We start from the raw sequence: 16,082 nt of genomic DNA, 5'->3' as shown, positions 1-16,082 counted from the left end.
TTAAATATAGTAGAAGTGCGTTTTTTTTTTCTTTTTTCTTTCTCTGACTGTGGGAAATGTTCATGTCGGAAGCAGCAACATGCTGTATTGTACAGTAAACTCTGGAAATCTCAATCTGACAACCAAGATCTATTGGTCTTGATGGGGATTCCATTGAAAAAGTCAATTCTCAGTTTTTCTGCATCTGTAGTTCATATGAAGTTCTGTGCTGTGGTCACTGAGGCAGCTTGATACTCAGCCACCAATGATCAAAGTAGAAAGCTGGTAAATGAGGAATGTCATGTGGTGACAGGGGTGGTGTTCCCAGGGACAAGCGAATGATAGACAAGATGGTGAATAAAACACTCTTAAGAGGAGTAAAGGGCTTGGGACCATAATGGTTTTAGCAGCAACTGAAGGTGTTGTAGATGTTTTTTTCTCCAGCTAGAGGAGGAGGATGTTTGACTCAGTTTAAAGATAAATGCTTGCAAGTGCAAGTCTGTGCTTCCCGTTTGTACTTCATTGTAATCTTAATGCTTTGTGGTACAACTGCTGACCATCATAGCCTATACTGAGATTCTTACAGCTTAGTCTTGTCAGTGATCAGGCAGGCAGTGGAATCGCAGCGAAAATGTAGAATGGGAAATATCCTTTACGTTATTGGGGGATTTAAGACTTATGTTTTAATCTTGATAGTTAAATCAACTTAAACTCTGACATGGAAGTAGCTTGTAGATTTACACTGTGCTCCAGTGCAAATGTAAACACATGTTTATTCTTGGACTACTGAAAGCAATAGTTACGCTTCGTAGCAGCTCAAACGATTAAACGTGATGTGGTGCTCTGAAATTTCTTGTTCTAAAAAGGGTGGTAAATGGCAAACTGGAGTAAGAAGTGTGAATGGAAGCTCTGCTCTTGATGTCTGTTGCTTGTTTAGACTTCCTAACGTTTGCAATTTGGCTAAAAGAGGCAGTTTTTGCAAATAGGGTCATGGTGATTTGCAGAAGTTGCCTCCCCTCGGTTAAAAGCTGCCGTCTCGAGTGTGGAGTCAGAAGAAGAAAACACGTATCCATAACTCAGCCGGCCTCAGTGCAAAGTCCAAGAGCTTAATTAGAACTGTGGCTAATAGTGGATTTAAGCAAAGTCTCCAGGCTTCGCACTTTCAGTAGCTAATGTAAGCCTTTTCCCAACGCCATGGAGGTGGTGGTGGGTCCTGGCACAAGAGCAGAGTGGATAATTGGGGCAATAATTTCTTAAATTTAGCAAATAGAATTCTTAACTAGTTTCTACTTTCTTAACTCTGAGTCATATCTTCAAATGGTTCTCAAGACCCTATGTATATTCTTTGAAATGAGATCAGCTTTTTTTTTCCTTTGTCTTCTTCTGTCTCTTTAGTATAACCCCTAAATACACTAAATCCATTTGTGTAGATAAGGCTGTCTGTCTTTTGTTGTGGATTTTAACAAATCTTGTCAGTGTTTGTTCTACTGATAACTGAGGGGGTTTTTTGGGGGTGGGAGAAGAGTTGGTGAGTATGTGTAGCTTTAATTGGTGTTTCACTAAATGATCGTAATGTTCACTTCCTGGAAAACTATCACATATACATCATGTGCATGCATTATGTTTTCTTGCAAAGATGGAGGCATCCTACAAATGCTCACTTGAAGCTGAACCGTGTGAGAATAGTGTTGGCCTTCAAGCATTGTGCTGTTAAAAACATTGTTTTTCAGCGTAGATGGGAGTATTTGAGGGTTTCAGAGTTTGCTTAAAGGGTTTTCTAAGGCTACCTGACACTTCACTGGTCTAGAGAAAATGCTAACATTTACAAGTTTCATGACTTGCAAGCTCTTGTGAAAGTTCTGCTGCGCCATGTCTCTTTTTTGTTTGTGCTTGTGTGCGGCTGTAAAAGAGACCAGCACTTAGACAATAGCAAACTTGAAACTGTTAAATTTTAATTTGAGCATTTGGGGAGTTTATTACCCCTCAAGGAGCTTTGGTTTGGATGGTAGCTTCCCAGCCCACCCCCCTTCTTTCATGATATTAACCATTAGAACAACTGTTTTTTAAAACACAATGACAATACCAAAGACACTGCATGGTCATGTATAATCCTGTTCACAGTATCAAAACATAGGACAATTATAGATGGGTTTTTTAATGAGCTTGCTGTAGCAGCAGTTTGTGTCTTTGAGAAGGAGGCGGCTTTTTAAGAGTTTGGTTTCATTCTGAATAAGCAGGTAATCTCAATTTCCATTTTATTGCAAGGCTAAGGAAACAGTTGTATTATCAATAGTCAAGTCATCAAACCAGTTAAAGCTTAATATATCACAGTCACCAAGTAGGAAATTAACTCAGAACCCATCAGAATGTTATCAAACAAGGATAACATTTGGTTTCTTGTGCAAGTATTATTTAATTAATTCTTTGATGGGGGGGATGTATTTTTGTTTGGGCAAAATTTTATGGAGCAATTTAAGTTTCACAAATAGACATTTTATTCAAGCTGTTGTTGTGGAAAGTGTTTAGTACCTGCTGTTTATTTAGGCGCTTATGCGCTAAGCGTTGGGATTTTAACGTAAGGAGTAGTATTTTGAGTTGCTCTTATGTGTTCTGAAATGCCTAACAATAAGCAGTTGCACAGTTTTAGAAAAGTCCAGTGTATGCCTGCAATGTCCATAGATAGGACAATATCCATAGATAGGAAATTTGAGTGCAGAAGGCCTTCTTTCTCTAAAGATCAGAAGTGGAGACTCCTAATGAAAGCATCCTAGTGGATCTGAATGAATAGAAGTGATGTCCTGAAGAAGAGTTAAAGCCCTTAGGGTATATGTGGAGGGATGGCAGGAGTTTCCTAATATATGTCTGTTTGTCAGTGCAAAAGAAATGTGTTAGCAAGGGGACAAGGGACTGGAATGAGGGAGACTGTGTCTTCCATTGATAGTGCCCACTCCTGTTGGTTCGGGTGCATGTGAAACTGGCCTTAGCTGAAGGTGGAGCGAGACATTTCCCCTGCTTGAGTGTGAAGTAGCAAATGTGATCAGTTAGAAACTGTGTGCTGCTTGTAGATTGTTGCTAGGCATTTAAAACCATTCTGACTTACACAGAAGAAACTTTCAAAGTGAATGATAAAACTTAAGTAACACAAGTAGTAAGGAAGCTGACTAGAAACTTGTGAGCCTGTAGGTTGTGGATGAAGATGTGTTACTGACCCTTGTTTTCTTCATTGCTTGTTCTCTGCCTCAGTGCTGGGTAGAGGAGATGGGGAGAAGCACACAGCAATATGTCAACAATGACAAAGCTTCCCTCCCCTTCCCAGCTGCCCCTACATAACAGACATGGGGCTCTGGGGGTTGAGGGCCAGGCAAGCGGGGAGGGAGGTGAAGGCGAAGGTCCAGCCAGGGGGTTGCCGAGGGCCAATCAGTCACCCCACGGATTACGACTGCCCCTGTTAAGAAAAAAAGGAGGGTAATTGTGGTGGGTGATTCCCTCCTGCGGGGAACTGAGGGCCCGATGTGCCACCCGGACCCATCCCACAGGGAAGTCTGCTGCCTCCCTGGGGCCCGGGTTAGGGACGTTACTAGGAAACTGCCTGACCTCGTGAGGCCCTCTGATTATTACCCGTTGCTGGTTGTACAGGTGGGCAGTGATGAGATTACACATAGAAGTCCTAAAGCAATGAAGAGGGACTTCAGGGCACTGGGGCGATTAGTCGCAGGATTGGGAGTGCCGGTAGTGTTTTCCTCAATCCCATCAGTGGCAGTTAAGAGTGCTGAAAGGACTGGGAAAACTCACCTGATTAACAGGTGGCTCAGAGGCTGGTGCCATCGGTGGAATTTTGGGTTTTTCGATCATGGGGAGGTTTACATGGCACCGGGCCTGCTGGCAGCTGATGGAGATTGGCTGTCTCCAAAGGGGAAAAGGATTCTCGCCCATGAGTTGGCAGGACTCATTGAGAGGGCTTTAAACTAGGTTTGAAGGGGGAAGGGGAAGGGGATATAAACAGGCCCGCTAGTGAGGAGCTCAGGGGCGGCATGGCAACGTTGGGGGTGAAATCGATAGCCCGGATCAAGTGCATCTACACCAATGCACGTAGCACGGGCAACAAACAGGAGGAGCTGGAAGCCCTTGTGCAGCAGGATGGCTATGACATAGTCACCACCACAGAAAGGTGGTGGGATGACTCTCATGACTGGAGTGCTGCACTGGATGGCTATAAGCTCTTCAGAAGGGATAGGCAAGGAAGGAGAGGTGGTGGCGTGGCTCTGTATGTTAGGGAGTGTTTTGACTGTATAGAGCTTGACAGTGTGATGACAAGGTCGAGTGCTTATGGGTAGGGATGAGGGGGAAGGCCAGCAAGGCGGATGTCCTGTTGGGAGTCTGCTATAGACCGCGCAACCAGGATGTAGAGGTAGATGAAGCGTTCTATAAGCGGCTGGCAGAAATCTCGCAATTGCTAGCCCTTGTTCTCACGGGGGACTTCAACTTGCAGGACATGTGCTGGAAATACAACACAGCAGAGAGGCAACAGTCTCGGAAGTGCCTCGAATGTGTGGAGGATAACTCTGTGATGCAGCTGGTAAGCGAGCCTACCAGGGGAGGTGCCTCGCTTGACCTGCTGTTTACTAACAGAGAAGGGCTTGTGGGAGATGTCATGATGGGAGGCCGTCTTGGGCTTAGCGACCATGATATGATAGAGTTCTCAATTCTGGGCGATGCCAAGCAGAGGGGCAGCAAAACTGTTACCATGGACTTGCGGAGGGCAGACTTTGGCCTGTTCAGGACCCTGGTTGGGAAAGTCCCTTGGGAGGCAGTCCTGAAAGGCAAAGGGGTCCAGGAAGGCTGGGCCTTCTTCAAGAAGGAAGTCTTAAGGGCACAGGAGCGGGCTGTCCCCGCGTGCCGTAAGACCAACCGGCGGGGAAAACGACCGGCCTGGCTGAATAGGGAGCTTTTGCTGGGACTAAGGGAAAAAAGGAGAGTCTACCGCCTTTGGAAGAAGGGGCGGGCAACTCAGGAGGAGTACAGGGATCTTGTTAGGTCCTGCAGGGAGGAAACTAGAAAGGCAAAAGTCCAGCTGGAACTCAATCTGGCCAATGCTGTAAAAGATAATAAAAAATGCTTTTATAAGTACACCAGCAATAAAAGGAGAGCCAAGGAGGATCTCCATCCTTTGCTGGATGTGGGGGGGAACATTGTCCCCAAGGACAAGGAAAAGGCTGAGGTACTTAACGCCTTCCTTGCCTCTGTGTTTAACAGCCAGACCAGTCATCCCCAGGGTACTCAGGCCCCTGAGCTAGAGGACAGGGATGGGGACCAGAATGGAGCCCTCATAGTCCAGGAGGAAGCAGTTAATGACCTGCTATGCCATCTGGATATCTCACAAGCCTATGGGGCCAGATGGGATCCACCTGAGAGTACTGAGGGAGCTGGCAGAGGAGCTCGCCAAGTCACTTTCCATCATCTATCAGCAGTCCTGGTTAACAGGGGAGGTCCCTGATGACTGGAGGCTTGCCAATGTGATGCCCATCTACAAGAAAGGCCGCAAGGAGGACCTGGGGAACTACAGGCCTGTCAGCCTGACCTCAGTGCCGGGAAAGATTATGGAGAGGTTCATCTTGAGTGAACTCAACAGGCAAGTGCAGGTCAACCAGGGGATCAGGCCCAGCCAGCATGGGTTCATGAAAGGCAGGTGCTGCTTGACCAAGCTGATCTCCTTTGATGACCTGGTGACCCACCTGGTAGATGATGGAAAGGCTGTGGATGTCATTTCCCTGGACTTGAGCAAAGCCTTTGGCACAGTCTCCCACAATATTCTCCTTGGGAAGCTGGCAGCTCATGGCTTGGACGGGCGTAGTCTTCGCTGGGTAAAAAACTGGTTGGGTGGCCGAGCCCAGAGAGTAGTGGTGAATGGAGTTAAGTCCAGTTGGCAGCCGGTCACGAGCAGTGTTCCCCAGGGCTCTGTTTTGGGGCCAGCCTTGTTTAATATCTTTATCGATGATCTGGATGAGGGGGTTGAGGGCACCCTCAGTAAGTTTGCAGATGACACCAAGTTGGGTGGGAGTGTCGATCTGCTGGAGGGTAGGATGGCCCTGCAGAGGGACCTGGACAGGCTGGACCGATGGGCCGAGGCCAGCTGTATGAGGTTTAACAAGGCCGAGTACCAGGTCCTGCACTTGGGTCACAAGAACCCCATGCAACGCTACAGGCTTGGGGAACAGTGGCTGGAAAGCTGCCTGGCTGAAAAGGACCTGGGGGTGTTGGTCGACAGGTGGCTGAACATGAGCCAGCAGTGTGCCCAGGTGGCCAAGAAGGCCAACAGCATCCTGGCCTGGATCAGGAATAGTGTGGCCAGCAGGAGCAGGGAGGTGATTGTGCCCCTGTACTCGGCGCTGGTGAGGCCGCACCTGGAATCCTGTGTCCAGTTTTGGGCCCCTCAATCCAAGAAAGACCTTGAGGTGCTGGAGCATGTTCAGAGAAGGGCAACGAAGCTGGTGAAGGGTCTGGAGCACAGGCCTTATGAGGAGCGTCTGAGGGAACTGGGGGTGTTTATCCTAGAGAAGAGGAGGCTGAGGGGAGACCTTATCGCTCTCTACAGCTACCTGAAAGGAGGTTGTAGTGAGGTGGCTGTTGGTCTCTTCTCCCATGGAGTTAGTGATAGGACGAGAGGAAATGGGCTCAAGCTGCGCCAGGGGAGGTTTAGGTTGGAAATTAGGAAAAATTTCTTTACGGAAAGGGTGGTCAAGAATTGGAACAGGCTGCCCAGAGAGGTGGTGGAGTCCCCATCCCTGGAAGTGTTCAAAAAACGGGTAGATGTGGCACTTGGGGACATGGTTCAGTCTAGTCTACCCTTGATTGGTTTACTGTGGACTTGGTAGTGTAGGTTAATGGTTGGACTGGATGCTCTTAAAGGTCTTTTCCAACCTAAATGATTCTAGGATTCTATTTACTTGAGATTACTTTTTTGATACTTCAAAAATATACAGTTTGCAGTTTGCCAATTTTTGAATGCAATAATTTCATTTTTACATGGTTTACTTAGTTTGCTATTTAATTTAGTTTGCCTTTATTTTACGTTCAGTTATGCAGGGTTTATTGCTTTGCATGTCTTTTGAAAGAGTTTTAAATTGTGATATCATGCTAAATTGTCCAGTCTTCTGGCAGTAAGATTTTTGCTTTTTGCTGCAACCCAGTACCTTTTCTTTAATGTATTGTTCCATTATTATTCTGCTATATAAGAATTTTCCTTAATCAGAGCAGAATAAGTAACCATGGTTGGAAGGAGATCAGTTCTGGTTGTGAATGAATGTTTTTGCTGTTGGATTGATTAGCTAATATTAGGTTGAATGAGACTTCATTTTTTTTCCCCTACCTAAGACTGTTCTTGTTTCCTCACTTTTTGAAGGAGTCTATGGTGATGTGCAGAGGGTGAAGATTTTATTTAATAAGAAAGAGAATGCCCTGGTTCAGATGGCTGATGGAAGCCAGGCCCAGCTTGGTAAGCAAGCTTGAAAGTATCAGACTCTTAGCATTAAGAGTCCGAATGTGTGATTAAAGCTTTAATATCAGTACTTTCTTCTCTTCCAAAAAAAAGGCCCAAAACCTGAATGTGTTCATGTACTTAATTGCTTGCCTGTGTATGTAGTATGGATTTGGGGCAGCTCTGGAAAAGGTATGGTTTGTTTGTGCAAGATAATCTAGAGGGAAACTAGAACAAACAGTATAATAAGGCAGAATAACAATGCCTGTCATGCAGTCCCTCGAGGATGCGGTATCTGCATAGGGAAGAACTAGAGTGAAATTCTGGCTCTGATTTAGAACAAACCTGAACAAAAATGTCTGAACAAAACTGTGAAATACCATTGTAGTCAGCGCTGTCTTTAACTGTTGCAGCCATGAGCCATTTCAATGGTCAGAAGCTTCACGGGAAGCCAATCCGTATAATGCTGTCCAAGCATCAGACAGTACAGCTTCCCCCTGAGGGACAGGAAGACCAAGGTCTGACTAAGGACTACGGAAATTCTCCTCTACATCGTTTCAAGAAACCAGGCTCCAAAAATTTCCAAAACATCTGTTCCCCTTCTGCCACCCTTCATCTGTCCAATATGCCGTAAGGATCCACATGGAGAGTTCCTATATGGCCGAGTATAAAAATGTTTGCAAATTTAGTGTGAGAGGCAATACGGTCAGGTTTTTGCTGCTAGCAGGAGGAAAGCTTGCCCATCTTCCTGTTGTTCCTTTATAGCCTTTTCAGTCCAAGCAGCTACTGGTAGAGAATTTAGAAAAGGCTCTGATGAGAATTGGTTTTTAGAGATTAATTTAGTCTGTCAACATACATTTGACTGGAAAAACTGTTTGTTTCAGACCTTCAATTACTGAAGACAACCTTAAGATGTTATTTTCAAGCAATGGTGGGACGGTCAAAGGATTCAAATTCTTCCAGTAAGTGTTTTCTCTTAACGTCCTGTCCTTACGCTGAGCTTTTTGGTAGGAGAAGGGTAGAAGCACTTAGTTCTGATTGAGTTCCAACTCAGGCTAAGTCAAAGGTGAGCAGAAGAATCACTAATGGGGTATTTGACTCTGGAATAAAGAGATCCAGAGTAACCTGTGGTGAGTATGAGTTGATGAAGAAAACTAAGGTAGCTGAGTGAGAAGTTTGGATATGAGTGTTTATTAATAGGTATACTCTGCCATATAAAAAGAAAGTATATTGCAGTTACGTGGGTAGTTAATTTTTTGCTGGTCTTGTTGAGTGCTAGGTCAGAAAACTTGCATTGAGTTAGGCAACCTCTGCATGTGGTCGTACTGATTGTGACTTAAACTTCTGTCTTGTCAGGAAGGACCGTAAAAACCGTAAAATGGCTCTGATGCAGATGGGCTCTGTGGAAGAAGCCATTCAGTCCCTCATTGACCTCCATAATCATGAGCTGGATGAGAATCATCACCTGCATGTGTCCTTCTCGAAGTCCCCCATTTAAAGCTTTGGAGGGTGTGAGACAAAATGGACTTGACTTAAAACCTCTTGGGTTCAGCCCTTGACCTTGAGGTCATGACTGAGGAGAAGTAATGTAACAAAACCAATAAAACATGTTAAGGAAAGCAGATTTTTTTAAAGCAAAGTGTTTGAGAGAACAAGCACAAATGGCTGATGAATTTCAGTAAAAGGACCCAGGCTAAAGTTTTTATCTTTTTAACCTATAAGCCCAGATCTTTTAAGTTATAGGAAGGGAATTTATTAAAAGTAGAATGCAGCAGATTGTTTTTTCCCAATGATACAAGCATTTTTTTTTTTTCTCTTCCTGGCTTATAACTCTTTCCCGGGCCATTCTGCCTTCTATTTTGTGTAATGCGATGTTGCCTTACATTTCCCTCTAACCTGCAACCTGCTCGGATGCAAAATAACAAGAATCTTGTACCTTTTTTCAGGGCTTTTCTGCAAATTGTGGACCAAAGTTTGTTTTTTAATTGTCTTAGTGTTGCAAGTTACGATTTCCTTCCTTAGTGTGGGAGCTCTTGACTTGCCTAGCACTGAGTGTTTGGAAAAGTCTTAACTTTTCCTAGTTCCTCCCTGAACTCTTGAGGGTGCAAATTATGCTGGAGAAGCGTACAAAGTCTGAGTGGGGGTTCAGCTTGGGTTGCTGGCATGAGATTGCTAATCCTTGTCTGCCTTAGTCTTTGGCTTGTGGCTGAGGAGCGTGAAACCATCTTCGACGAAAGCGCCCCAGTTGAGCCGAGGAAAAAGCCCGAGCTGAGCGTGCCCGAGACATCGGGGCCGTAGGCAGGCAAGGCGAGCCCGCAGCCCCAGTCTCTGGGGTGCCGTGGAAGTGGTGGCAGGGGAGGGTGAGGGCCAGCCACAGCTTTGGGGGCTGGCCCCTTTGGCGTGGGAGAAATCCCCGGACGTTCGCAAACTCTGCTAAAGTGTTAAAAGAATCAGGGGCCCAATGCACTACTATTTTTTTTTTTTTTTGTAAGGAAAAATATATTAAAAGGGCAAAGTATCTCTACAAATGCAACTACTTCTACAAAGACTTTGTCATATAAACGCTGACACAAGCTTGAAGTTTAGTTTTAAAGAGCCATTAGCATCTCCCCATAACGCTTACCCTCCTTTTGCAAAAGAATGGACATAATGAGTTAAGCAATGTTTTTTTTAAAACCGATCTGAATTTGCATGTGCTGAATTTAAGCCTTCGCTTCCTAGCGTCAAGTGAAGCTTTGTCCCTGATGCAAGTAGTTATCATATTATCAGCATGAAAAAATGCAGCACTTGAGTTTGTAAGGCAGGAGGTCCTCAAGAAAAAATAGCTGCACATCTCAGAAACCCAAGAAATATTAAAGCCACAAGCCCTCAGAGCTAGTTATAGCAGGACCACTATCATACTGCACAAAGTAGGGCATCCACACTTTTCAAAAGGAAGGGACATAAAAGCAGGCTGCCAGGTAGCTCACGTGCTGCCAACCAGCCCCTCTTGCTAGCAGCGCTTTCTGAAATAGCAGAGCCTTTGTAAAATCAAGTACTGCCTTCCTCTGGCTGAATCAATGGGGAAAAAAAATTTCAAAAGTTTTTTTTTGCCACCTAATACTTGCCACTACGAAAATACCACCAACGCTTTGTGGGGAAAAATGAGCTATTTTTTCCTTATGCACTACTTTGAAAAAATTACCTGTCCCCTAAAAACAGACATAGCAGCATGCAGAATGGGAACTGGCACCATCCAACCCCTTTACAGGAGCACTCTGCTTTCTGTCCATTCTGGCTCATTTGAAAACAAAATTTCCTCCTGGAGCTAGTTGCTAAATTAAGACATGAAGCTGATACATTTTTGCTGTAAATGTGAAAAAACCCCAAGACTGTAACTCACTCTGTCCACCTGTTTAAGAAAAGGCAAGTACACTTGCTGTGGAAAAGCAGGTCGTGTTAAATTTTAAATATGTGGGTGAGATCAGATTTCCTGCTGTTCCATTATGGTTGGGATGGGAATAGAAGATGAACCCCCCCCCCCCCCCAAACATAATAATCGAAGATCGTAACTTACTTCTTCCTTGACAAATGAGAGGCATTGAAATGTTTTTAACACCCATCTTAATCTGATCGTAATACTCAAAATTTGATAGTAGGCAATTCTTGTTTAGCCAGCTTAGTTTGGGGTTTATTTAAACACTAAATTATCTGGAGCTAAATACTAAAAGCAACCACAAAAAGCAACCACAAACAGAAACTTTCAATTAAAAAAAAAAAAGGAAACTATCCCTCTGGTATACAAAGTAACAAAAATAACTGCCTCAACAGTTCCACCGCAATGGAAAAGAGAACGGAAGCTAATTTTATAGTTCATGTTTGAAACAATAAGAGCACAGTAGAAATGTAAATTAACAAATCATTCTCACATACCCCCACACGTTCTAAACCCAAGCAAATTCCAATCATTCCTAATGCTCGAAAGGTTACAGCCAGCTTCTCAATGGAGACACAACTTCGGGGAAGCTGAAACCAGCAGTTCAAGTTAGAATTTCACAGAATAATTACTATTAATTAAGCAATGTTAATTGCTTAACTATTACTATCCTGAACAAGATCCTTCAGAACTGGGTGCCTGAAGTTAAACATGAACTTAAAAACAGAGCACCTAAAACCGATCTGGTTCTTCATGTTTCAAGCGTCAATACTCACACCAAGGACTTCAGTGGCTGTCGCTACACACACAGAACTTCAGAAGCTGCTTAAAATGCAGACTCAGAAACGTAACTTGAGGCACCCCCAATCCTTACCACTATTTTTAATAAAGTCTTGGCCATGTCTCTTTACTACACCTGAACCATGGAAGACCAGATATCCAGAACCACATCCGTTGCCCAGCCTGGCCCTAGGTAAAAGCAAAGTGCTCCATACTAGACGTAACATACCCATGAAAGCCTTCTCAAGCAGGATTAGTTTTTGCTGCCTCATAAACTTACTGAGAAATGTGCTGGAGACAAAAAAAACACAATAAAAAAACCCACTTGTTTTTTTTTTCTTGTGTCCCGACGTTCCATGAACTATGTACAGTAGAACCTTCTCACTTGCACACAGCCAGCATCTACTGCAATCAGTTTATCTCTGCACCCATGCAGGGTAACGTACACGCAAGTCTCACAGCGACACTGAGGTTTCAGTGTAAGCCATGCTGGCTTTAAGTTAAGGTGTTCAGAAAGTAAATTAGATTTTGAATTCAGTAAACTGAATTTTGATTAAAAAAGACTTAAATTTAACTGCAAACTGGTCTGCATCAGAAGGCTGAATCAATAGTTGGTCAGTCACTACTGCTTTAAGTAACTTATCACTACAGCTATGCTGGCACACATTCTCTCTTTCTGTTAAAACATATGGAAAGAAAATACCAATACATCATTCCTAATTTAAAAAAAGAAAAAAAAATCTGCCAACTTGCCATATAGCTCCAAATCCTCACATCTCAACCCAGAATGTAATTACTACAAAAATATCAAAATACAGGTATGAGGAGTTTCACATGTTGTTTTATCTTCTATGAATGATTTCAAACTTAGTTTAGGCAAGTAGGTGTTATTTCTAACGTGGAAATTTAGGGGGATGTTGGTCCCTTTGCAAGTGCATTCTTTTGAACTCCCTGCTCAAGCCTCAAGGTAGAAATCTAGAGTCGCTCATCAATTTCTTTTTGAAAGGACAAGCCATCCCACTCAGACTGTAAATCTCTTCAAAAAGAAAGCTGTAAGAAATAGAATGGCTTAAGAGGCCAACAGTATCCTTATTGTGACTTGCAAAGTTAAGTTATATAAGTTAGTTATATACTGCAATGACAGGCATCTCAGAAATGCGTATTGGAAAGATCACGTAAGAGTACATATGACAAGCCAGCCAGTGTATAGCAAATTCAGAGCTCACTGAACTGTAAAGAGTCAACTTCAGACTGTACTTGGTACATTCACGCAGGCAGTTACTATGTGCTGGCTTCAGGAAAAGGGCGAATTCTGTTTGTGGATCTCCAAAAAAAGCAGGTTTACCAGTATTTTTCCCCTTCTATGCACAGAAGAGAGCTCTCCTCAGGTTCCTCCCACAACAGTTAACAGACATGCTCTTTTATTTAAGGGAAAGAAAAAAAGAAAAAAAAAGGTGTGGTCTATACTTTGATGTTAGCTCCCACTGCAGTTGTCCTTTGCCACTTGTCATGCTGGATTACGCAAAGCTCTCTAGCCAGAGCAAAACACTAATACTCTCCTAGCTGCAGCACCAAATGACATACTTATATAGTCGTGCTTCCCTCTGCTCAGCTGTCCCACTCCAGAATCTGCACTGGCTTCTCTCTGGTCCCACATACAAGTAATGGAAAGGGTATTCACAAATAAAGCTTTTACATGCGGGTGTATAAACTAGGATGCTGAAAATTACTTCTCTCCTTAAATTGTACCTACCTGGCCATTTGGTAGCTATCAAGATAAAACATGAGAAGCACTGTATGCAGCATTTATACCGCTGATACCAAAAGCAGCTCCAGAACTTATACCTAAATATAATGCTGAAGACCAACATATACTTTTCACATGCGCTTACAGAAATTTAACTGAAGACAGCTTGATGCTTGAACTTATATCCCAAAAAACTCAAAGAGCTTGAAGCAGACTCTTTCAGATGAGTCTTACCCTATGTCCTGGTTTCGGCTGGAATAGAGTTAATTTTCTTCCTAGTAGCAGGCATAGTGCTGTGCTTTGGATTTAGAATGAGAAGAATGTTGATAACACACTGATGTTTTAGTTGTTGCTAAGTACTGCTCATGCAAGTCAAGGACTTTTCTGCTTCCCATGCTCTGCCAGGTGCACAAGAAACTGGGAGGGGGCACAGCCAGAATAGTTGATGCAAACTGCCCCAACGGCTATTCCACACCATGGGACGTCATGCTCAGTATATAAACTGGGGGGGGTTGGCCAGGGAGCAGCAATCACTGCTCAGGAGCTGTCTGGGTATCGGTTGGCAGGTGGTGAGCAATTGCATTGTGCATCACTTGCTTTGGATATTATTATTTTATTGTTACTATTATCATGACTATTTTACTTTATTTCAATTATTAAACTGTTCTTATCTCACCCCAGGAGTGTTTCTCACTCTCACTCCTCCAATTCTCTCCCCCATCCCACCGGGGCAGGGGCAGTGAGCGAGCGGCTGCGTGGTGCTTAGTTGCTGGCTGGGGCTAAACCACGACAGTCCTTTTTGTTCCTCCTAATAGGTTTGGGAATCTTCCCTATTTAATGGCATGCTGCCCTAGCTAAATGATGAATCCTGTCTAGTGCTTTTCAAATGCACCAACCTTCTCAAGAACACTGGATGGTGTCATCAAACAAAACCTGATGTTCTGCACGATGGTGCCCGTATGCCTCCAGCGTCTTCTGTCATGGCGCAGCCAGCCCTGGACAGCTTCATACAGCTCTATCTCGGGAAACCTGCTCAGACGATCATTATCCAAGACAGACAGGAGCTTCTCAAAGCTCAGATAGGAAAGGAAGTCAGCTCTGGACAGGAGTGGCACAAAATTCTCTAGCAGAAAGGAGTCCAGTTTTTCCTCGACTCCTTCGATGTTTACACCAAAATCGTCCAGAAGTCTCATAATTTCTGCACAGTTTTCTACGCAGATTTTGGGTAAGAGAAAAGAGTGGCAAAATTTTACCACCTCTAGAAGCTGGACATACATGGCAGCCTGAAGGATTTCACGAACAGTGTTCATACTCAGTTCAATAGTTCCATCTAGTCCCGTCCGTCCCCCCTGCCCCATTTCTTACTACAGGGAGTAATTAGGTGATGAGATTTATAAAGCGCAAAATACTAAGGCAACAGGAAGCACCGACAAGATTAGGTCACAATAAATAATACTCTGTATACTGGCTGTAGTGAAGCTGAATTGCTTATTAAGCATTTGAACATTTGCAGATGCAGTGTTACTTACATGCAAGCTATAGTCACACTGTAAATAAGCCAAAAAGAAATCAAAGACTCTCAGGATCCTACCCTGGTAACATTCAGGAAGATAAATAGTCAATAAAAATCTGTATCAAAAACTGTTCAAAATCCAGGAATTTCTCAAAATCTCGCTCAACTTCCTTGGGTTTAGGTAGAGCGAAGTTGCACAAGGAAGCTTGAGCCAATCTAACAATTTCTTACTAGTCAAAGGGCAACAGCGCACTCCATTCTCCCTCTCTGTCCTCATTCTGGGGACACAATTTTACACTGCACTGCATTATTGCATCATTTAAACAGCTAAGTAACTACAGTCTAGTATTTTCAGTTCATTTTCATAAAAGAGTCATTATACATGCCTGGACGTCGAAGCAACTACAACCAAGTACTGCATCATGTTCCTACTATACTTTGTGTATCTCCGTCATAAGCATCTCTTGTTGTTCCCAGAAGTGACACATTTTATACAAAATTGAAAATATCATGTGGCCTGATGAAGGATTAGATATGAAAATTTATTTTCCAGACCAATGTGCAAAATTGTTGGGTTGTACGACAAAATACATGTTGTCATTGGCAACACCATTATACATACCGTAAGGTTTCTTACCACATTCTCCTAGTCATTTCTTCAAAACAAGAACGCTGGCAATGTATTTGCTCTAGGTATATACGGCAGAGCTCACTCCTAGCTCCGGTATCAGGAAAGAATGGCAACAGTAGTATTTGCAAAAGTGGGAGGTTACGAGCATTACTAAAGTGGGCATACCAGTTTGATACAGATTGCCATCATCACATTTCAATCCCACGGTTGTCTGCTCCAAACCTGGTTTTTGACCCAAGCAGTTAGCCAGGCAGAACCCGAGAACCACCACATTTTCTAGCAGGCACAGCCACTGTTGATGAACGTGCATGTATTTCACAGAACTGGTTACTTACATTGAAACCTGTTTCTCTGATCACAGAATAAATCCTATACTAGGAGCAACAACCTCTATGCCTTTAAAAAGTTTCCATGAAGGAGAAGTCCATTCACTTTCCCACAGGGGAGGGTTGTGAATTTGGCCTTTGCTCTAAGCTGGCTCTCATTGCCGGATCAGGGATATTCTTAGATTTTTAAAGCATTTATGGCATACCCAACTCTGAA

General features: G+C 43.6%; 1 protein-coding gene and 1 pseudogene across 1 annotated transcript in view; one reads left to right on the top strand and one right to left on the bottom strand.

Moving 5' to 3' along the window:
* The window catches only part of LOC104032779 (polypyrimidine tract-binding protein 1-like), a 213,163-nt gene extending 204,212 nt beyond the window's left edge, over positions 1 to 8,951 (top strand). Inside the window, exons 10-13 of the mRNA XM_075725286.1 lie at positions 7,379 to 7,471; positions 7,867 to 8,083; positions 8,338 to 8,415; positions 8,810 to 8,951. Coding sequence (XP_075581401.1) covers positions 7,379 to 7,471; positions 7,867 to 8,083; positions 8,338 to 8,415; positions 8,810 to 8,951 — 530 coding nt within the window. The remainder of the gene's footprint in view (positions 1 to 7,378; positions 7,472 to 7,866; positions 8,084 to 8,337; positions 8,416 to 8,809) is intronic.
* A 5,294-nt stretch (positions 8,952 to 14,245) lies between these two features.
* Positions 14,246 to 14,753, bottom strand: LOC142596199 (kelch-like protein 15 pseudogene; annotated as a pseudogene).
* Between the last annotated feature and the right edge of the window lie 1,329 nt (positions 14,754 to 16,082).

The sequence above is a fragment of the Pelecanus crispus genome, chromosome 28 (assembly GCF_030463565.1).
Source record: "Pelecanus crispus isolate bPelCri1 chromosome 28, bPelCri1.pri, whole genome shotgun sequence".
Lineage (NCBI taxonomy): Eukaryota > Metazoa > Chordata > Aves > Pelecaniformes > Pelecanidae > Pelecanus > Pelecanus crispus.
Note: the sequence above shows the minus strand (reverse complement) of the source record. Positions and strands in the feature narration are given on the sequence as shown.